Source organism: Papio anubis, chromosome 3, assembly GCF_008728515.1.
Source record: "Papio anubis isolate 15944 chromosome 3, Panubis1.0, whole genome shotgun sequence".
Lineage (NCBI taxonomy): Eukaryota > Metazoa > Chordata > Mammalia > Primates > Cercopithecidae > Papio > Papio anubis.
The window spans coordinates 66,265,757-66,289,220 of record NC_044978.1 but is presented as its reverse complement, the minus strand read 5'-3'; the positions used below and the strand labels follow the sequence as shown (position 1 = coordinate 66,289,220).

At 36.3% G+C, this 23,464-nt stretch overlaps 1 protein-coding gene across 7 annotated transcripts in view; it reads left to right on the top strand.

Annotated features, from left to right (window-relative positions):
• The window catches only part of SPATA5 (spermatogenesis associated 5), a 405,297-nt gene that overhangs the window by 297,792 nt on the left and 84,041 nt on the right, over positions 1 to 23,464 (top strand). For 4 of the 7 annotated variants that reach the window (XM_021938774.2, XM_021938778.2, XM_021938773.2 and 1 more), the window contains one exon: positions 5,844 to 6,008. In XM_021938774.2, the coding sequence (XP_021794466.1) occupies positions 5,844 to 6,008 (165 nt within the window). Of the gene's footprint in view, positions 1 to 5,843; positions 6,009 to 23,464 lie in introns of those variants that run through there. The other 3 variants (XR_004182692.1, XR_002522188.2, XR_002522189.2) reach the window with 3 other exon arrangements.

Sequence of the window (23,464 nt, the reverse complement as noted above, 5' to 3'; positions counted from 1 at the left end):
ATAAACTAACATGTTTACAGTAATGACTATGCAGTGTAAGCTGTGGATATTTTGTTGTATAAGAATGGCAGGGGATCCTAGAACTGGGAGTTGGAAGGCCCATTTAAAAGGTCATCCAATATGATAATTTTTAGTCTGGAGCACACAAGCAGATTTCAGGTGAACTCCCTGGAATTATTTGCAAAATTGGGGGTATTTTTGCCTATGTATAGTTTGAGGGGAATTTTTGTCAAATGCACATAGGCACCTGTAATTAAAGAACCGCCTTCATTTTCACACATGAGGAAACTGAGGCTGTTACAGATGTAGAGACTTGCCCAAGGTCTTGAATAAGTTCTCAGAAAGGGAGTTTGTACTATGATTTGTTTTTTCAATAAAGTTCTAATGGAGAGACCACAATATCCAACATTGCCTTGCAGCCAGAAGGGTTCAGAGTATTAGAAAGCCTTGACTTGTTTTTTCATTGAATTGTCATATGGTGATTGTAATAATAATAGAACATGCTATCATTCAGAATACATTCTTCCACCCTAATATCCCAAAACAGTATTTTTAAAGAAATTCTAGGAAGGGTGTTAACTCATTCAGAGTTCTACAGGAAGGAAGGCTCTTTCCTACTATTTTTTAAGCATAACTTTCACTGACAAGATCAGGCCAGAAAAAGCCTAGCTGGCTGTTGGCCCAGACAATGTTATAATCATTGAAGTATACTCAACCTGCACTGCCTGAGGATAGCTACAGCTAAAAATAAATAAATAAATAAGCACACACAGATGTATGCTGAGTGTTCCAGTGACTTAGCTGACATGTATGCTCTATATCCTTTGCTGTGTCCTTTCAACTATTAGAAAGGAAATTTTAAAATAGCCTAGAATTGTTACTCCAGTAGGGTGAAAAGGACAACTTCAACTTTAAAAAACGAACCAAGCTCTCCACGGCTTTATCCCAAGCAAGTAAATCAGTCTGGCACATAGTAGATGCTTAATAATTTTTTTGATAAGAGAATTATTTAACTTTGTTAGTTATATTTCAGAAAGAGAATTTTGTTTGTTCATCAATAATGAGTATCCTGTAGTGTCAAAATAGTAAAATTAAAAAGGACTGATTCAACATTTAGAAACCCCAGATTTCAGCCCAGTTTCTGTAAGTTATTATATGACCTTGAGCCTCATTTTCTTTGTCTTAATAAGGATATAATAATATCTAATTCCCAAAATTTGGGGGAATATTAAATGACCTACAGTATGTGGAAGATGCTTCATAGATGCTTAAGCACTATATAAATATTAATGTTATTTGTCTTAGATAACATTTTCAATTTTGTAAATATGTATTTACTGAAATCATCTTTATTTCCTGAGTCCTGTATTTGTTTTAGATAGAAAGAAGTGATTTCCATGATTGAAATAGAGTTTTGAATTCTTTGATAAAATACATTTTAAGAAAACTAATCATGCATGATTTATATTTAATGAATTAATGTTAGGTGTATAGAATTGTCTGCAAAGAATTAAAACACTCATTTTTAAGCAAGGGAAATATATTTATTTTATGGTTTTTCCTAATTGAATGTTTGCCAGCTAATTTATGTATAATTTAAGAATTGATTGATAGATATTTGGTAGACAATCACCCTCTTCTAGGTATCATAACATATATAAAAAGTATACAACAGCATTTTCCAAAGTGGAAAAGGAGTATTAGTTTTTGAGATGTTCCATGATTAGAGTTTGGGAATTTAAAATAGAATTTTTACATACTACCATAGGTTTCTCCTGGATATTTTTATTACCCATTAATGTAAGTTACAAAAATTCCTTCATATAGAAACCTATACAAACCTTGTATTTTGTTTCTACACAGTGTTCTCCGAATTTATTTAACAAGAAAACCCTACATTTGTTAACGTTCACTCAAGTATTTTATAAAGCACTGGTATGAGATATGATGGTCTTGACCCCATGTATTTTAACAGTCTATTTGGAACTCTAAGTATGAACATGGTGAAGTACATTAAAACAAAACAACAAACAAACAAAAACAAAACAAATTAACTATGAGATTGTGAAATGGTTGTAATATATGTCACCAAATTGATGGCTAAATTATAGAAATTGATCTGTCACAGCTCGTTAAATAAGTAGTCTTTCTCTTACATGGCTTCTTATGTGATTTTTCCCAAACTCCTTAGTCAAAGAAGATAATCTTTCCAGACTGAGAAATTTGAAAATACCTTTATTCCCCTTCAAATTTACTGATTTATAAATACTGGGAGTCTAACAAATGCAAGTTACTACTCTTTATTAATCCTTTTTATTTAGTTTCAGCTTACATACAATAATTGTGTCAACTTATATGTACAAGTCAATTAATTTAGACATGTGTAGACCTGTGAAACCATGTCTGCAATTAAGGTGCAGAACATCCCCATCACCTTCAAAAGATTGCTCTTGTCCCTTTGCAGTCCATCTTTCCCTCTTCCTCGGGTTGCAGTCAACCACTAGTCTGCTTTTTGCTACTATAGATTAGATTAGACTTTGTAAATATTTTATATAAATGCAGTATGTACTCTTTTATGTCTGTTCTATTTGACTCAGCATGATGAGACTCATGCACATTGTTGAGTGTTCATTATTTCCTTTCTATTGTTGAGTAGTATTCCATTATATATTTTGACTATTCACTCATTTGGGTTGTTTACAATTTTAGCTATTGTGAATAAAGCTGCTGTGGGCCAGGCACAGTGGCTCACACCTGTAATCTCAGCACTTTAGGAGGCCAAGGTGGGTGGATCACTTGGACGTAGGCATTTGAGACCAACCTGAGCAACATGGCAAGACCCCATCTTTACTGAAAATACAAAAGAAATAGCTGGGGCCAGGTGCAGTGGCTCAAGCCCGTAATCCCAGCACTTTGGGAGGCCGTGGCAGGCGGATCACCTGAGGTCAAGAGTTTGAGACCAGCCTGGCCAATATGGCAAAACCCCATCTCTAATAGAAATACAAAAAATTAGCCAGGCATGGTGCTGGGCACCTATAATCCCAGCTACTTGGGAGGCTTAGGTGGGAGAATCGCTTGAACCCAGGAGGCGGAGGTTGCAGTGAGCAGAGATTGCACCATTGCACTCCAGCCTGAGCAACAAGAGTGAAACGCCACCTCAAAAAAAAAAAAAAAAAAAAAAAAAAAAGCTGGGCATGGTGGTGCACACCTGTGATTCCAGCTACCTGGGAGGCTGAGAAGAGAGGATCACTTGAGCGCAGGAGGTAGAGGAAAATCTGTGAACTTCCATATATAAATCTTTGTGTAGATATGGGTTTTTTCTTCTTAGGTAACTACCTAGGAGTGAAATAATTAGGTTGTTAGGTTTAACTTCTTAAGAAGCTGACAAATAGCTTCCCAAAGTGGTTGTACTATTTTATATTCCCATTAACAGTGTATGTAAGTTCTAGCTGCTCCGTGTCCTTGATTGGTCTTTGTTATTGTTAGTGTCTTTAATTTTCATCATTCTTATGATAATGTAATGGTATCTCATTGTGGTTTAAATTCGCATTGATCTGATAACTAATGATGTTAAGTATCTTTTCACATACTTACCTCACAAAGGAAACTGTATGGTTAGCAAGTATGTTCAAATTTTTAGTTCAGTTACTTTGGGTTGTTTATTTTTCTATTATTGAATTGTGAGGATTCTTTATATAGTTTGGATACAAGCCCTTTGTCAAATATGCATATTGTGAATATTTTATCCCAGTCTGTGACTTGTCTTTTTATTTTCTAAAGGTATCTTTTGAAGAGAAATTTTGTTTTGATTTTTGTAAAGACCAGTTTATCCACTTTTTTCTTTTATACTTCTAGAAGTTTTATAGTTTTAACTCATATATTTCAAGTTTATTTTTCAGTATGCTGTGAGGTAAGGGTCAGTGTTCATTTTTTTCATATGGACTTCTAGTATTCACAGTACCATTTCCTAAGATAATTTCCTTGTTGGTGCCTTAAAATCAATATGGACTTCTTTTTTCTATTTTATTTCTCTGTATCTTTATCCTCTAGATACTCTCATGCTATCTTGTTTCTTTAGCATTATAAATTTTGAAGTCAAGTAGTGTAAGTTTTTCCACTTTGTTCTTTTTAAAAGTTGCTAAAACTTGCCACATTCCTTCTGTAGATACACAGAGAGAGAGAGATTTTAGACACATACCTCTTTTCAACCACTTTGAGATAATTCACATATCGTAAAATTCACTATTTGAAATATTTAATTCATTGATTTTTAGTATATTCACAGATATGTATAACCATCACAATAGTCAATTGTACGTATCTTATTCATGCTTTCTCCTATTACCAAGAGCAATGTCTGGTATGTAATACATGCTCACCAAATTTTTCTGAATAAGTGAATTAACTAGCTGTAAAATAATGTAGGCATTAGCCTCTAGTAAAATATTAGGAAGGCTCATTTGACTGCATTCAGCTCTAGAAGTATTCTTTTATTACAACTGTGCTATTTTGAGGTATCTCTGAAACAGCTAACAGCTTAGCCCAGCTATAGATACAGAGATATAGATATAGATATAGATATAGATACAGATTTTTTTTTTTTAATGGAATCTCACTCTGTCACCCAGACTGGAGTGCAGTAGTGCTATCTCGGCTCGCTGCAACCTCTGCCTCCTGGGCTCCAGTGATCCTCTCACCTTAGCCTCCTGAGTGGCTGGGACTACAGGCATGCACCACCGTGCCCAGCTAATTTTTGTATTCTTTTGTAGAGATGTTTTGTCATGTTGCCCAGGCTGGTCTCGAACTCCTGGACTCAAGCAATCCGCCCTCCTTGCCCTTCCAAAGTGCTGAGATTGGCTGGGCATGGTGGCTCACGCCTGTAATCCCAGCACTCTGGGAGGCCGAGGCAGGCGGATCGAACTCCTGAGGTCAGGAGTTCGAGACGTGCCTGGTCATCATAGTGAAACCCCATCTCTACTAAAAATATAAAAATTATCCAGGCATGGTGGCATGTGCCTGTAGTCCCAGCTTCTAGGGAGGCTGAGGCAGGAGAATCTTGCAGTGAGCCGAGACTGCACTCCAGCCCGGGTGGCAGATGAGATTCTGTCTCAAAAAGAAAAAAAACAAACAAAAAATACACAAAGTGCTGGGATTACAGGGGTGAGCCATCATGCCTGTCCTTAAACCGTATTTTAATAGTTATTTAAGGAAGTTACAAAAAAAAAAATTCCTTTCTATATAATGAGTGCAAATTATTTGCACATTTTTGAAAAGAGAATAGTAATCTTTTATTCACCTGATAATTGCTGAGAAGGGAAACCCTCCCATAAATATTGCTTCTCTTTTTTTTTTTTTTTTTTTTTTTTGGAGACAGTCTTGCTCTGTCACCAAGGCTGGAGTGCAGTGGGGCAATCTTGGTTCACTGCAACCTCTACCTCCCGGGTTCAAGCAATTCTGTGCCTTAGCCTCCCGAGTAGCTGGGATTACAGGCGCCCATCACCACGCCTGGCTAATTTTTTTTTTGTATTTTTAGTAGAGACAGGATTTCATCATGTTGGCCAAGCTGGTCTTGATCCCCTGACCTCCTGATCCACCCACCCCAGCCTCCCAAAGTGCTGGGATTACAGGCGTGAGCCACCGCGCCTAGCCTTCTATTTTCAAAAGTACTCTTGACATTGTTTGTATCTGTGACAGATTATGGAATCTCTGGTACTTGTTTTATTTACCAATTATGGATAATAGTGGATTGTTCGTGAAATTCCAGACATCTTTCCCTAGGTGTCTTTGAGGTGGAATGTCAGTTCTGAGCCCGGTTAATTCATGTTGCCTCATTTTCTTTATAGGCTTTGATGCGACCTGGAAGAATTGATAGAATCATCTATGTGCCTTTACCGGATGCAGCAACAAGAAGGGAAATATTTAAGCTGCAGTTTCACTCCATGCCTGTCAGTAATGAAGTTGACCTGGATGAACTCATCCTTCAAACTGATGCATACTCAGGAGCAGAGGTAAGATAGTTCCCTTCAAAATACGTTGGTGGGAGGAAAGCAGTGGCTTGAGGTCAGTAAGCAAAATAAATTGCTTGCCGTGAGGTGTTTTAAATGACCATATACTAAGAAATCTTGAAACAGGAAGTGCATTACATGACATAGTCACTAAGTTAAATTGCACTTTGCGTGGCTTCTATGATATCACAATTGTTTTTTACTTGCTCCTATTATTTCTCAAAATGTAGTCTTCAGAGGAATCACATAATATAGTGAGAAGAACACTAGACTAGAAGTAGATTCTTCCAATGGGTTTCTTAATACAGCAGTTTCTAACCAATCACACACTTCTCTAACTTTGCTTTCTTTACCCATCAAATGAAAATGATACTACTACCTTCCCTGCTGTTTCCTCGTGGAGAGCATAGAAATGAAATGAGAATATCATGAGTATAAAGGGCAAAGCAAAGAGACTGTATCATTATCATCTTTTTATCATTTTGGCAAGTTATCTCAGTCTAATTTTGTATTAAAGATTCTCTCACAGTGAAAGGGACCCTATGCCCTTACCTCTGAAGATAAACTCTTGACAAGAACAGGAAGACCTCTGTGAAAATATAAAAATGACTTTTATGTATGACAGATAAACATTTTTTCTCTCCTTGCCAACTCTTTACTTAAGCTATTTTTATTTACCAAATAAAATTGCATGAAGTAAATGTGCAACTTTTCTACCTGCATTTCTTAAGGAAAGGACCAACTATGTACCTCGACACAGAAATAGCATCTGTCACACCAATGATGTGGACTTGTAATGGGAAACTAATATTTTTTTAAGTACAAGGTTACAGATTATTTTTATTCTGAATTACTCAATAGGCTAGGACTCCACATTCTATTTTGCTTGCTATTGTTTTCATTCGTCTTATGTAAACACCGAAGAGATTACCATATGACAGATCATTAGTGGTACTCGGAGAGTCTATTTGGAACTGGACTTAGTGTATCATGCAGTCATAGCTAATAACAACAGCCAAAATAAATCCCAGATCTATTCATTGTTTCGCCCCAAGAACCATAGATATAGATATAGACAGTCCCCAACTTACGACAGTTTGACTTAAGATTTTGGGGCTTTACAATGGTGCAAAAGTGGTACACACTCGTTACACTCCTCAACTTACAATACAGCTATATCTGGATAAATTCATCTTAAGTTGAAAATAATAAGTCAAAAATATCGTAAGTCAAAAAAACACATATATGCATTTTCAACTTAGACATGTTCCACTAATGATGGGTTTACCAGAACATAGCCCCGTCATAAGTTGAGGAGCATTTGTATTTGATTTTCCTCCTTTATATTTTTCAAGTCCACGGGAATAAAAAGCCATGTGGAAAGTAGCTTGAGAAGCAGTTGAAGTGCTCTCACCTTTAACTCCTCTGAAACAACGATCTTTATGACCATCCATAAAGTTAAAATGAACATAGAGTTATGGTTAACTGACTGCTCCAACATTTCTAGAATTCAGTTTTTGATTTGAGACAAGGGCTGGCATCATGTATGAGGATATGGCAATTTGCAGGAAACAGCAAGAGGAAGATGAAGAAACCATAAATCTCTCACTTGAGTGAACTGGAAGAGCAGTTAGCAAGATATAAATGTGCCTTTCTCACTTTTAAGTAATTCATGGTAGTAACATCAAAGTGCAAAACAAAAATAAAACCCAGTGAGATTCTGTCTGGCTAAAAGGAAAAAAAACCTTATTTGATGCCAGCAATTATTGTACTGGCTTGCTAATTCTTATATAGTACACTTCTTATTTGATCTAACATGTAAGCACATTTGTGATTAATTTTTATATGAGATCTTCTGAAAATCGTCACAGGAAAAGTAGCAGAAAATTCTCTTTCCTCAAATTATATTTTTGTGTTCCATAACGCTTGGGTTGGGGAGGGGATCCCATTGTGGTCCTATTTATAATTAGTATACTATTACAACTCATAGAAATTTTGCTAACAGCTACATCTTAGTACTTCTGTGGTTTCTAATTTAGATGAGGCAGGTTTGTTCCCTGTTGAGGGTTTTGGTTTTGTTTGGTTTGGGTTGGTTTGGTTTGATCTGAATAGTTAGGCAGTTCACACAGTTGTTTTAGGAAAATTATTATTATTTCTTTAAAAGTCTTAAAGTTAATAAACAGGAGATTTAGGACAGGTTAAATAATGCTTACGATAAAAGGTTTCATCTCTCTCTCTGTTTCTCTGTCTTCATACAGAACCTTCTACATGGCGCATGTTTAACAAGCACTTGATAAACTGTGGGGAAAAAAGATTTTTAAATTAGATTTAGGAAAAATAGATCTCAGTTCTCATTTGTTACAAGAGGAGCCCTCTAACTCCCTACTGTAGACATAGCCATTTTCTCAGAGTTGGAGTGTCTCTTTGGCCACTTTGGGTATAAAAATGAAACTACTATCAATTAATTGTCCTCACAAGAGAATAGTATATTATATTCAAGATTATATAAAATTAATTTTATTTAACTGTATACTATTAGCTATATGAACAAGAATTTGGGCAGGAAAGCCAGAGACAAGGAAATTCCTGGCACTCTAATTGTTTTTTAGAAACAAAATGTTGAAGTGTAGTGAGCATTTTTTATTTTTAGTAAAAAAGTTATAGAGGATGATTAAGATGGAGATGATACTGGTACCTTTTTTTGGAGACAGAGTTTCGCCCTTGTCTCCCAGACAAGGGTGCAGTGACGCAATCTTGGCTCACTGCAGCCTCCGCCTCCTGGGTTCAAGCAATTCTCCTGCCTCAGCCTCCCAAGTGGCTGGGATTACAGGCACCTGCCACCACGCCCAGCTAATTTTTGCATTTTTAGTAGAGACGGAGTTTCACCACATTGGCCAGGCTGGTCTTGAACTCCTGATCTCAGGTGATCCGCCCTCCTCGGCCTCCCAAAGTCCTGAGATTACAGGCATGAGCCTCCACGCCCACTACTGGTACTTTTAATGACTGGGATGAGAAGAGGTTACTTTAAAAAATTATTTTCTTTTCACTTGGTTATTTATTTTGCCCAATCAGCACTGTTCTATAAAAGCTTAGATGAGTTCAGTGTTTGAAATAGCTCCTTCTGCTCAAAGTTACTCCATTTTTCCTCTGTGGAGAGGCTATACAGAGAATTGAAGCACTTTTGTAAGCCTCAGGAGACTCTCAAGAGGAAGTCTGTCACCAGCTGGAAGGGGAATACAGCCGTTAGGGAGCAGCCTCTGAGGGGAGACTGAAGCAGGTTGCATCTTTCAGCCGTCTCTGCCACCTGCCACTCATTGTCCCTGTGGCTGTGGCCCTCATTGTCCTGGCTTCTTGGCTGTAGCTCTCAGTTAATGAAAAAACATGTGCCATTTAAAAGCAGCTGGGAGTTTCTCTCAGGAGAAAGTCTTTTTGGTTATCACTATTGTTTTCTTTTGCTTGATTTTTGTTTTTTAAGTTATTTGTAGCAATTCCGCCTCATTTATTCATGTGTCTTTTATCAAATTATCCCAGTTACTTTTGGAAGAGTTTTATCTCTAACAGGAAATCAACTGTCATAAATATGTTTACAAAAAAGGCAATAACTGGGCTCATTACCCCATGTGCCCTATGCTTGGGAACACAGGTGATGAGTAAGATGCATAATTTATTCTGTGTATCGGAATTTGCTGACATAGGCCAAAGACGGATATCTGTAAAAGTGGGGTTGAATTTTTATTTGCATTTGGATATTATCCTCCTTTCAGTGAATCCCCTGGGATTGCCGATTTGTGAGGGAGTCAGGCCCTTCTTGGCCAGTTTGTAAATCTCCTCCCTTCCATCTTCAGAGTCCAGCTTCAGCCAAGTGGGGACACTGCGGTGACAGGGAAGAGCCGATTGGGACAGGCCCTTCCTGGGAGCAGGCATGCAACTCATGATGTGGCAGTCAGGAGCAAAAAAACACCTCCTTTTCTTTAAAATGTAAAATGTGCTTACTATAGTCGTTTTTTTATTATAATCTTATGAATCTAGCTCTAGAAAATCTTTTTAAAGCAATTCATTGGAGTTAAATACATTTCACACTGAGTTTTCAAAAAGCTTTAACTTCATGTAAACTTAGTCTATTTATTTTATTTTTTAATGATCCGTCAGGCCCTGAATTCTGTTTTGTAGTCTATGCCTTCCTGGGTCTAATAATAGCACAAGATCTTCACACCAGCTTGACATTAAAAAAATCACCTTCTAGTTTGCCTCATTAATTCAAGAAGGGTCCTATTCACTATGCTTGAGCTATTATAGCTAATAAAAGGAGAGCCTTAAATTACTTTTCTATCTCACTGATTAACGTTTCTTCTGACATCTTCTCTTTTTCTCCCACACAGTGAAAACAGAGGGAGCAATTATAGCCACTTAAAATGTCTGTACTCTTCCTACGCGAAGTCTCTTGTGATAGTATTTCCCAAACTAAAATATCAGAGTCATTGCATTAGAATCTGGCATAGATTGTTCATCTGACCAGTCAAACAACACATCTGAGATGGGAATAAGGATTCTAAGGAAGGACCATTTGACCTGGTCTTAAGCTCTCTACTTATTATTGTTAGAAAGCAGCTAGCAGCAGTGTACTTGTCTCCAAAGTGAGGCAGAGCACCACAGTACTTAGCACCCTCCTATAGACCAGGGGTCCCCCAACCTCCTGGCCGTGGACCAGTACTAGTACCGCACAGCGTGAGTGAGTGGCAGGCAAGTGAGCATTACAGCCTGAGCTCTGCCTCCTGTTAGATCAACAGTGGCGTTAGACTCTCTTAGGAGCACGAGCCCTATTGTGAACTATGCATGTGGGCGATCTAGGTTGTGTGCTCCCTATGAGAATCTAATGCCTGAGAACAGTTTCATTCCGAAACCATACCTCACCCCGTTTGTGGAAAAATTGTCTTCCACAAAACCAGCCCCTGGTGCCAAAAGGGTTGGGGACTGTCTGCAACCTATTTTTCCTGCCTAATCAGAAACTGCCCTATGAAAACATGCTGCTATCACCAAGTGGTCTACTATTTTTACTTGAGATCTTCTTTGCTATCTCTGTATTCTTTCTTGTGTCTTTACACTAAAATTCTGTATCTATGCCCCAGAATTTCAAAATACTCAGTGCCCTGTATCTGCAGGTTCCATCTGCAAATTCAACCAACTGAGAATAGAAAATATTCAGAAAAAAGAAACAATAAAAAATAACAATACAACAACAAAAAGTACAAATTTGAAAATATAGCATAACAACTATATAGCATTTACATTATATCAGGTGTCATAAGTAATCTAGAGATGACTTATACAAGAGGATGTGCACAGGTTATATGCAAATACTACGCCATTTTATATAAGGGACTTCAGCATCCTCGGATTTTGGTATCTAAGGGGCTCCTGGAACCAGTTGCCCTTGGATACCAAGGGCCAACTGTATTCTTTCCTTACACGACCTACTGAAATAACTATAACTACTCTGTCATTAAACCATAATGACCACCCCACCAAGAAATAGCCTATTCTTTTGTACTCTTTTACACTTATTTTTGTCTCACTTGTTTAGCTGCTACTATATTTTTTCCTGTAGTTGTTTTATTTTTTTAGAGACAGATTTCTTCTGACATCTTCTCTTTTTCTCCCACACAGTGAAAACAGAAGGAGCAATTATAGCCACTTAAAATGTCTGTACTCTTCCTATGTGAAGTCTCTTGTGATAGAATTCCCCAAACTAAAATATCAGAGTCATTGCATGAGACACGGTCTCATTCTAATGCCCAGGTGGAGTGCAGTGTCATGATCATACCTTACTGCAACCTTGAACTCCTGGGCTCAAGTGGTCCTCCTGCCCGAGCCTCCTGAGTAGCTCAGAATAGAGGTGCATGCCACTGTGCCCAGCTAATTTTTTTAAAAAAATTTGTAAACACTGGGGGGGTCTCACCATATCTGGTCTAAGCAGTCCTCCTACCTCAGCCTCCTAAACTGTTGGGATTACAGGCCTGAGCCACTGTGTCTGGCCTCTGTAGTTATTTTAACATGAGCAGCTGCCTCATCTCCCCAAACAGATTCTCTAGGGCAGAGATCAGTTCTTGTACTTCTTAAAGTCCAGCAAAGCAGTTGTCTCACACACACTTGGTGGGCATTAATATTAGATGGGTGGTAGATTTATGTGTTGATTCTAAGTCATTTTACCAACCAAAAATGTCAGTTTTAACATTTGCTGAAGTGGCACTTTCTAGTTTTAATCACATTTTCATATACATTATCTATTTGAGTACCCTAACTCTGTGAGAGCAGTGCTATAGCAAAAGAACTAAAGTCAAGCAAAAGCAATTGGCTTGTCTGAGATCCCACAGCAAATAAGTGACAAACCTGGGACCAGAAAGCAGGTCTCTCAATTCCACTTGAAGGACTCTTCACGATCTCCTAATGCCTCTGAGTCAACACAACATTCTTGGAAACTTTCATAGTTCCCTTTGACATCTCTGAATATTTGATAAGAGTTTGTCAATTCCTGTGAATAGTGACTTAGCAAACTAAACAGCAGATATGAAATATCTGTACCATTTTTGTACACTTTTCTCTTACAGTAATTGTCTCTACCTACCTTGTTTTCATCTTCTCCAAAAAAGTATAAGCTACCTAAAGTTAGGAACCTTGTTTTTATCAATTAATTTCTTTTATTTCCTAGGTATTGTGAATAATATTTGCAGTTTAGAATGAAAGGTATAAATAACAAAGTTCTATATAATGTATTTCTGTGGCATGATCTAGTGATGTGCAGAATGCTGTAGGAGAAAGGAGGAGGAGTAACTCACACTACCTGGGATTAAATGAGATAGATGATACCCAGAAGAATTTTTTTTCTGAGTTTTGATGAGCAGATGGAAAGGCAGAGATGAATGAAAGAACATGGTGTGGTCTAAAATCAGTTAAAGGTTGAATATGATTGGCAGAAAGAGTCTTTATGTGGAAGTAGTAGGGGATGAAGCAGAAAAAGTAGGTCAGATTTAAATGTGAAGGAACTTGAATATCATCTGAACTTGCTTTTCTCCTTTCAGCAAGGGAGAACCATTGAAAAATGTGATGACCATTGTGGTCAGATTTGTGTTATTGAAAGATTTGTGGCATTTGTGTCTGAAGCCACCACTAGCTAGCCTACCAAGCACCATTACATGAATTAGAAAAAGGTGCTCCTTCACCCCACTTGGTGACAACTTTCTGTTAGGGCAAAAAGCTTGTCAGAGCATGAGCAACATTTCAGCCCTATTTGCCCCCCTTGGCTGGGCACCCTTTTGTAGATACAAGCTTTACATCTGTACAAGGTGTCTTATTTTTCTCTGATCCACCTTTGTCTCCCTCACAATGCCTAGCATAGCACCTTATGTAGTTATTTTCGTTAAACAAATGGAGATTTTGCATCTCAAATACATAAAGTACTTTCTGTAACTTTAAGATTTACCTCATAAGCACTTGCATAAAAATAAATTGGGCTATTAAAGATGTCTTTTGTAGAAGATACACAAATGGCCAACAAACATATGAAAAAATAGTCATCATCACTAATGATCAGGAAAATGAAAATCAAAACCACAATGCAGTACCACCTTACCCCTATAAGAATAGCCATAATCAAAAAATAATAGATAAGGGCGTGGATGTGGTAAAAAGGAAATATCATTACACTGCTGGTGGGAATGTATAGTAGTACAACCACTATGGAAAACAGTGTGGAGATTCCTTAAAGAACTAAAAGTAGAACTACCATTTGATCCAGCAATCCTACTACTGGTATCTACCCAGAGGAAATAAGTCATTATATGACAAAGATACTTACACATGCATGTTTATAGCAGCACAATTCGCAATTGCAAAAATATGGAACCAGCCCAATGGATAAAGAAATTGTGGCATATATATACACCATGGAATACTACTCAGCCATAAAAAGGAATGAAATAATGGTGTTTGCAGCAATCTGGATGGAATTGGCAACCATTATTCTAAGTGAAGTAACTCAGAAATGGAAACCCAAACATCTTATGTTCTCACTCATAAGTGGGAGTGAAGCTATGAGGATGCAAAGGCATAAGAATGATATAATGGACTTTGGGGACTGAGGGAAAAGGGTGTGAGAGGAGTGAGGGATAAAAGACTACACACTGGGTACACTGTACACTGCTTGGGTGATGGGTGCACCAAAATCTCAGAAATCACCGCTAAAGAACTTATCCATGTAACCAAATACCATGTGTTCCCCAAAAACCTATTGAAATAAAAAATGATAATAAATTTAATAAAAGGTCTTTTGTGCAAACTTAAACCATGAGGTACAGCAGTTGGTATAAATTGCTAGAATATTGAGATTAAGGTGGATTATATCCTCTGAGCCATATTATATAACTTTGAATATAAACTGTAAGAACAAAGGCATAATCTCTGTACCTGTTTAGTGGCCAAAATATGGCTTCTCTGCTGTAAATGAATTATGAAAGGATCCTTCAGAGCAAAAATCAGCATATGCTAAAAGTAGATATTTAGGACTGTAACTTTTCAGCTAGTCCCGCACCACTCCCCTTTTCCCTTCCTCAGCATTTTATGATCTACATGCTAAGTGAAGAAATTTAGTAAAAGCCAAGACCCATCATGGCCACCTAGAACAACGTAAGTTTAGCCAAATCATTTATCATGTCTAGAACTCACTTTTCATCTTTTAATAAGGGGATAGGAAAATGGTCTTTTTATAATCCTTTCAAGTGTTAAAAATCTGTGTGGTTATATACCTGTCATAAATTAAATTAATTATATAAGGAATCCCTTAGGGATTGGACCTCCAGAGATATGTAGTATGGTTACACTTCTCTTACAGTCTGTCCAGAAAGCTGGGATCTTGGGATCTTAGTCAATGCCTCTAAATATTTTCTTCTGTGGCCAAAAGATATTAATTATGGCACCAGAAGAATGGGGACCTTAAATGACTCTGACAGTACATAGAACTTGGATTTTAATAAAATTCTCCTTAGCAAACTTTAATAGTTTTCCACTGAGTAGAAATGAAAATTTCACATGCTCAGAGAGTTGAAGGCCTAGTGATTTTTTACCCTGACATCTTTGGTTGTTCTGCTTTTCACCTTCCTTAAGAACAGCTAGTCAAGTTCACTATCTATGATTTTGGAGATACTTGGATAAAAAGGGTTATAGAATGGAAATATGCAACAGCCAACTTTTTCCTTAAACTCTTTGTTGGGAACGTAAGTGAAGGTTACAGAATTACAGTGTTGTTCATTTTAACTTACAATTTTTAAAACTTCAATGTATGGAGATACAATGTACTTACAGTGTATGGAGATTCTCTGTATTTCCAAACTTCACCTTCTGCTTAAATTGGCAACAAAAGTACATTCAGCTTACCTGAAGGCTATTTTAGATAGGATGTTTACACCAAAGCTAATCATACTCCAGAACACCTTGTGCTGCCATACCTGTATTGCTGACTCTATGCCAGGTATTTAAAACTGCTGTGAGTTTACAAGAAGTATTAGTCAGAAAGGAAGTGGATATTGAATGAGAGGCTGGTTAGCAATAAATTTCATATAACATTTTACACCCAAACATGGAAGTCTTTTTATAGGGAAGAAGTATATCCAGTGAACAAGTTAGTCAGGACCTACCAGATAATCTAGTCCCCAAGGCTGATATCCAGAGTAGATCTGTATCTATGGAGAATTACTCAAGCCAGTGATAATGCCGATTTGAGCATTTTAACATTCCACCTTATTTCTACTCTTCCAAATTCTCAGTCTATTTCCTCATTCTGTTTCTCCAAAATTTTATATAAACCATTTGATCTTCAGAAGAGTGATAAAATGGAGACGGGGGGAAGGTTCTGTTAACCTGAGAGGAGCTTATGATTTTAAAAAAGAGATGTGCAAAGCATGCTATTAACTCTGTAGCATAGATTCTGGTAGTGACAGTTATTTTTGTTTGGTTATTTGAAGTGATGGAAGGTTGATTTCTAATAATAACCTAATTGATCTATATATGAAAAGATACACATGTAAAAACTGTTTCTTCTTTTAAGAACTTTTTTTTAACTATATGAAATTGAATTATGGTTAAGCACCCTGAGTTATGGAATGAGAAAGCTGTGAATCCAAATGCCAAGTCTTCCATTTCCTAGGTATGTGACCTTTTAATTCATATGTAAATAAGGCTAAGAGAGGTCCTTAACTTCATAGTTGTCCAGATTAGATGACATAATTTATATAAGGTGCTTATCCTAGTAAGCACATAACAGGTGCTCAGTAAATCAATTTTGTTATAATCAGCAAATTTAATTTGATATGTAGTATTAAAAAATTTACAATTTGCCTAATTTTTTCACATTGTGTTGCCATAGATTTTATGAATACTCATAATAAATGTTTCATTTATATATCTTGTTTTCAGTTTTAATGGTGTGTTCTTTAAACTATATTTAATAGTTTACATGCAGCATTTATTTCACCTGATTTATATTTATAAACATCTGTAATCCTATTTTTATTTTTTCCTTATTAAAGATGTATACTATTTTTTACTTTTCAAATGTGTAAAGCTAATGTTTTACACTTTCAAATGTGTAAAGCTAATTTTTTTTTATAAACTGCCTGCATAATGTCCCTATTTCGGCATATTCTTTAGTTAATTGCTAGTTTCTCGCCTATAGCTTCTTCCTAACTTTTTTTACATGTCTTATTAATTGAAAAGAAAAAAAACAGTAAACCAACTTTAGAAAGTTGAGGGTTTCTGTTTCTACTAGAATAATTGTTTAGGAAATAAGCATACCTCATTATTTTGCTCTTTTTTTGAAGTTAAGATCGGACCCCAGTGTTTAGGTAATAAGGCTGAGAAGTCTAATGCTGAGGATAGTAGCACCACATATCTGTTATTCAGTGTATGAAACACACAGTTGACATGTTCTCATTCTTCATCCCCAAATGACCATAATTCTGAGCTCTGAAAGAAGTCATTCTGTTAGAATGTTATTAAACTTTATAAAATGGTTGTTCAGAGCTGTAGTGCAGTGGTTACACTGTTCTTAAAGAAACCCTCCACTAGGTTTTAGAAACTGAAAAACAGAAGTTAACCATGCCTTAGACTGACTAGAAAGAATTTAGATTCATAGGGTTTTCTCTTTTTATTTTGTTTGTGTTTCCAATTTCCAAAGATTATTTCTGATGTTCTTTAATAATAGCTCACTCCCTATTTACTATTAAATTCTGGAAAATGGGTTTTGCTTTTATATTTGTAGCAAAGTTTCCCTGTTTAGGAGCAAAGGAACTTTTGGTATAGTAAACATGCTACTTTACCATTGTGGAAGTTCCACATCATAAATTAGATATTTTCCCTTTTCCTTCAAAATTAAAAATAAGTCACACTACTTTTGGCACTTGGACAGGACAGTCTTTCAGTGACAGCAAAATTAGCCTTTAGGCATATTTTTATTCACTTTGAAAGAATCCTTAAGGAGTGGTTTTATGTTTGAAAGCAAGAATTGTATTTACTTTGCCTCAGGTAAATTTATTGCCTGAATATGTAAAAAAAAAAAACGTAAGTCAAACACTCTTAGATAAAAACAAATTAGTATCAAAAGATTTCATTACAATAACTTTTCTATATTTTATGACATAAAATAGTATATAATTAAGTTCTGTATTATTTTGAACTTTTATTTCTGCTACTACAGTAGTGATACATCTTGAGGAACTCCAAGGGGCCTAAACATAAGTTTACACAGGTATTTGAAGAATCAGTTGACTCACTGTCTGAACTGAATATGTCTGTAAAGCTATGTTTAAATATATCCCTATATTGAAACTAATCATGGCTTATAAGCTAATCACCCATGAAAAGTGTATATTTTCTTTTTAATAGCCAGTATGTTAGACAATCAATATATAATTTATATTTATATTCATAGACACACACAGTTTCCAATTGGTATTTCAATGCCTCTTTCCTAAATATGAGTTGAAAACTAAGGACCACTAATATTTGAAGAAAGCTAAAAATATAAAAGATAGTCTAAAACAAGCACAAGGAGAAGAGAGATAATTAGGGAGCAGATGAAAAAAAAAGAGACAAGAATAATACGACCACAAAACAAGCACCAGAAGCTCTAAAACAGAAGGCTCAATTGTTCCTTAATTGAAAATGTAAAACATTCAGGTAGAAATAAAAAACAAATAGAAGAATTGGATGATCAAGTTGAAAAAGTCTCCCAGAAAGTCAAACAAAAAGACAAAGAGATGAGAACTGTAGACATGGTAACATCTGACTAATAGAGGTCTCAGAAGGAACAATGAAATCAGAAGAGAGAAAACTATCAAAACTTCTTTCCAAGAATTGAACATTAAATTTCTGGATGGAAAGCCTTTACCAAGTGTCTGGCCTCAAACCATCACATTCAGAGGACTAAAAATTTAGATTGCCACAAATTTATCAACAGCAGAAGCTATAAGACAGGAGAGCTATCTTGAAATTTCTGAGGGGAAATTATTTCCAACCTAGAGTTCTATATCTAGCCAAACAATGAAATCATATGTGAAGATGGAATAAATTCATTTTAGACATGCAAGACCTAAAATATGTTTATCTTCATGCATGTCTTTTTAGGAAGTTACTAGTAAATGCATTCCACCAAAAACAAGGAAAAAACATAGGATCCAGGAAACAGGTCATTCAGCACATGAGAACAGTGAAGAGAATTCTCAGAGCAATAAAGAAATCCTGGAAAAGACATTTTTAAGCTTTTCTATAAATCTGTCAAGGAAATTCATTCTCATCAAGTTGTCACTATTTGACTCTACTTTCCAATTGAGAATAAATAATAAGAAAGACTAGTAGGTGAAAGTTACATCAGCTACACTGGGAATTATAAAAGCAAAGTATTGCCTGAAGAAACCATCATATATTCTTTTCACCTCTTTATTCCAATCCAGAACTATGTTTCTCCATGAAAGCTTTATTTTAGAATTCAGTGTTACTGTTTTCTGTAATTTTTAAAACTTCCAATGTGTAGTTTCTGAAAGATTTTAATAGCAGAATCTTTCCCCTCCATCAAATAAAACCGTACGTGGGAAGCCCATTATATTGGATCTACTTTGGCGAGGTCCCTGTCCCACCTGCATGCCTCTTCCTCCTCCCCGGGCATGCTGCCTCCTCTGAGGCACCTTGGAGATTCCACAGAGCAGTTTAAAAACTGTTACTGTAGCAAAAACACTGCTGAACACATGGCTTCATTCTTATTTCTCAGAAACATGAGTACCCATTAGTTTCATGAACTCACAGAAACAAAACATTCTTGTGACATGGCTTGCATAGTGGGTTGTATGCCTCTGTATCTGTGAAATGAACACTGAAAGTCCATCTTGACAAGTTTGCACCTATCTGAATATATTCCTTTTAAATGAAATGTCTTTGCCTTGGTTTCAAATAAAAATTGGAACCTCTAGTTTTTACATTCCTGACATTTTAAAGTTTGAAATTAGTAACTCATGTTTCTTTTCCCTTGTAAGTATGAGCTGAGACGAACATGAAGCACCAAAATAGCACTATACTATGGGGTGGGGAACCTGCATTTCAACTGCTCCTTGTAATACATCCTTCGTCCCCCTTAATACAGTCTTTTCTTTTTCTGATGTCACCTTTGTAAAAGAAGCTGTTCAAAGATTCATTGTTCAGGTTTTTTTTGTTTTGCTTTGTTGAAATGGATTCTCGCTCTGTCGCCAGGCTGGAGTGCAGTGGCACGATCTCGGCTCACTGCAACCTCCACCTCCCAGGTTCAAGCGACTCTCCTGCCTCAGCCTCCCGAGTAGCTGGGACTACAGATGCCCGCCACCACGCCCAGCTAATTATTTGTATTTTAGTAGAGACAGGGTTTCACCATGTTGGCCAGGATGGTCTCGATTTCCTGACCTCGTGATCCGCCCGCCTCGGCTTCCCAAAGTGCTGGGATTACAGGCGTGAGCCTGTAATCTGCCCGGCCAGATTTATAGTTTTAAATAACTTTGCAGGTGTAATCTTTTCTGGTAAATAAAACTAAGAGATAGGGCTAAATGATAAAAACAGACTAACTTAATATTACGGGAATTTTAGTTTTTATCTAGTGTGGTCATTATGGGATGTCTGTCACATCAGAATTGAATCTTCCTGTGCACCATGAAAATGTAAAAGATAAAACAGTAGAGCATGACAATAACTATCTAGTCTGAAAAATGATTTATCATCGGTGGATATTTTAAAAATGCCAACTCTGTTGCCTTTACTGCATGTATACCCTCTGTGGGGAATGGTACTCCCTAACCAAACATTTTGTGAATTGGTTAATGTTTAATTAATATTGACTAGCAAGGCTTAGAAATGTAAAAAAGAAATAGCTATAAAACTTGTGTGCTTTGTACATCAAAGAATTTAGGTGCATGTTGCTTTCTCATTTACTTATTCCTTTTAGGTTCTTCAGCGAAATAATGCAAAAAACATAGCTCATGAAATTAAAGAGGAATACTTAAGCAGAAAAATAAAAAAGATTTTAAAAAGAAAGAGGAATATAACATCTTAAAAACCTCACCTTTTATATCCTTACTTATAATTTTAAGAATTAAAACCTTGAGCAAGTGCCTATCTTGGCAGGCAAATTATTTGACATAAAGTTTGATCAAAGTACAATTAGAAGAAAACTCAGAATCATAGCTGGAAATGTTATTATCTTCTTAGGTTCAACCTAAAAAGCCAGTGTACATCCCAGTTAACATTTCAAACTCAAAGGATTTGTTTTCATCTTAAAGACGATGAAAGGCCAGCTACATTTAGAAATCAACAACAATCCATCATTTTTATCCCTCAGTCATTCTCTAAGGGTATTTTTTTGTGACACCTGTGAAGAAGCAAAGCCATGAAGGTATATCAGTTATAACCAAATTTGCACTACTGATGATGCCGTTGTAGACCACTGCAGAACAATGCTGGAGAGTGAATATAGCACTCCAGAAAAGCCTCTCACTTAGGTGCCAAGTTCAAGGCCCAAGAATTACTTAGATATACCTTTAAAGATAAATTATGTCTTCCCAACTTTCTAAGAAAATAATAGTGGGAATGGCTTGAGAATGTTCTTCTATGCTTTTTTGCCATCTTCTGGCTTTTTTCACTTGTGAAAACAGCGTCAATCATTGTTGTTTTGGTTTTTTGTTTTGTTTTGTTTTAATTAAATAAGGATCATTTTATTATCAAGAATTGAAGGTTTCTGCGAATTTCTGCCAGCAGGGTCATAACTGCCAGCAGTGCACAGCTTTGGTGTGAGGTAATAGGGGTTCCATGTGGATACTGTCCCTAGACTAAGGGAAAGCCCCATTGCTGAGGCTTGTTTGGTGATTCTGCCTACCAGCCCCATTTTAAATAGCTTATCATGTGTGGTTCATGGCTTGTAGGATGCTTATTCCTCTGGGTTAAGTTTTCCTCTTATTCTCCTTTGGTGTCTAGCTGACTTAGTTGTGAGAGCAGAAGATTACCTGGGTGCTTGAGACCCATTGTTCATGTGACGGAACTGTGATGCACATACATTTGAATACATTTAAGTTTTTTTATTTGCCATTTCTAACTTATACTGGAAAGCCATCCTGGTCCTACAGTTAAAATTTTCCCCTGAGTATTATTCCTAATATGTTTTTATTTTCATTCCCCAAAATGATGTTTATAATTCTCATTTTCTCACTGGCACATTAGTAAGATTTACTTATGCTGGTTTTGAAAGGTTTAGAATAATCAGTATTTCACTTGCTAAAAATCGAAACATTAACAATAATACACTGTAATACATAGTGAACTTATTTGAGGCATTGACACCAATGATCTTTCCTATCAACTTATAAATGCTTCCACTGATCAGCAAAGGTAGTGCAAGATTTCATCACTCAGTCCTGATACTCAGATAACACCAGAGTAGTCAGGGTGACACTGTTGAGCTTCTGACTACTAGAAAATGTTTTGCTTTCCATTTTTCAAAGATAGTTGTTGACAGATAATCCATTCTTTCTGGGTATATATGTAATGAAAATAGCCACCGTGAGCTCAGTAAACCCCTCCTTACTAAATATACACAAAAGTCCATTTTTATGTTTTTGTTATTTGCAAAACTTGGTTATGTACAATAACACGAACATACAAACTTCCCCCTTCATGCTTATTTGCTGTTTACCAATATCATTACCCTTGAGACTCCAGCATTAGATGCTATATGGCTGTACAAATTGGTTTGGGATTACAGTCGTCTCTCCTCAGAACCCCACTTAGCAATTTCTATGATTCTCAGGGAAAATGCTCCAGCAGAAGTAGACCTTTAGGAATTAGAGACAAGTTACAACCAAAGGGGGGACATATCTACCTGCAGAAGCTTATAAAAGCACATGAGATACAAGCATCGTGGACTACTCACATTGACATCTACTTGCAGATGCTGGTCATTAGTGACTTCACTGAGCACTGAGGGCAGTTTCATTGGAGGAGCAGTAAGGGCAAAAACTAGATCATAGAGAACTAAAGTCAAAACAGTAGTTGAAATTTATTCTGGATATCTCCTTTCAAGAATTTTGAATGAAAAAGAGAGGAGAGAGATTAGATTGGTAACTAGAGAGGTACTGGTAGGGGCAAGGTATATTCATAGAATGGAAGAGACTTGAACATGTTTATAGGTTGAAGTGGAAGAGTCAGCAGAGAGAAGAGTGTGAAAATATCCAAGAGAAAAATGAGAAAGGGGATAACTAATGAAGGAAGATCACAGAGGACTGCAGTCATGGACACAAAGAAAGGTTTTGCCTTCAGCTGAAGGATAGGAGACTTTATTTCTTATTCAGAAAGAAGTAAGAATGATTGTGAATATAGACAATTTCTTAGGTAGAGGGCTAGAAAGGTGAAAAGGGTGGTTGGACTCAGTCATCGCTGAGCCTCAACTTAAAAGCCTTTTCCATGAATCTTTTATTTTATATTACTGGATCCATATATAATGAGCTACGTTAACATTGGGTTTTACTGTACATTATGCATAGTATAATACATAGAAAGTCTGATCCCTCTTTTTAAATAATATATAGAAATCCAAACTTTATCAATGTAAACATACTGAGTTTGAGGTGTCTATGTATCATCTTAATGGAGATGTCATACAGATTAGCTTTCATTTTTAAATTTCTCCCTATTTCATTGAAAATATAATTCACTATATAAACTTCTAATACAGATATATTACATAAAGACAAAGGAGATGCTCTATATGTATGGATGATCACATACTAATGGAAGATTTTTTAAATTGTAAATTAATAATGTTTCCTAGACAAGGCAATAGGATTGAGTATACAAGTTGAACATCCCTAATCTGAAAATCCAAAATCCAAAATGCTCCAAAATCC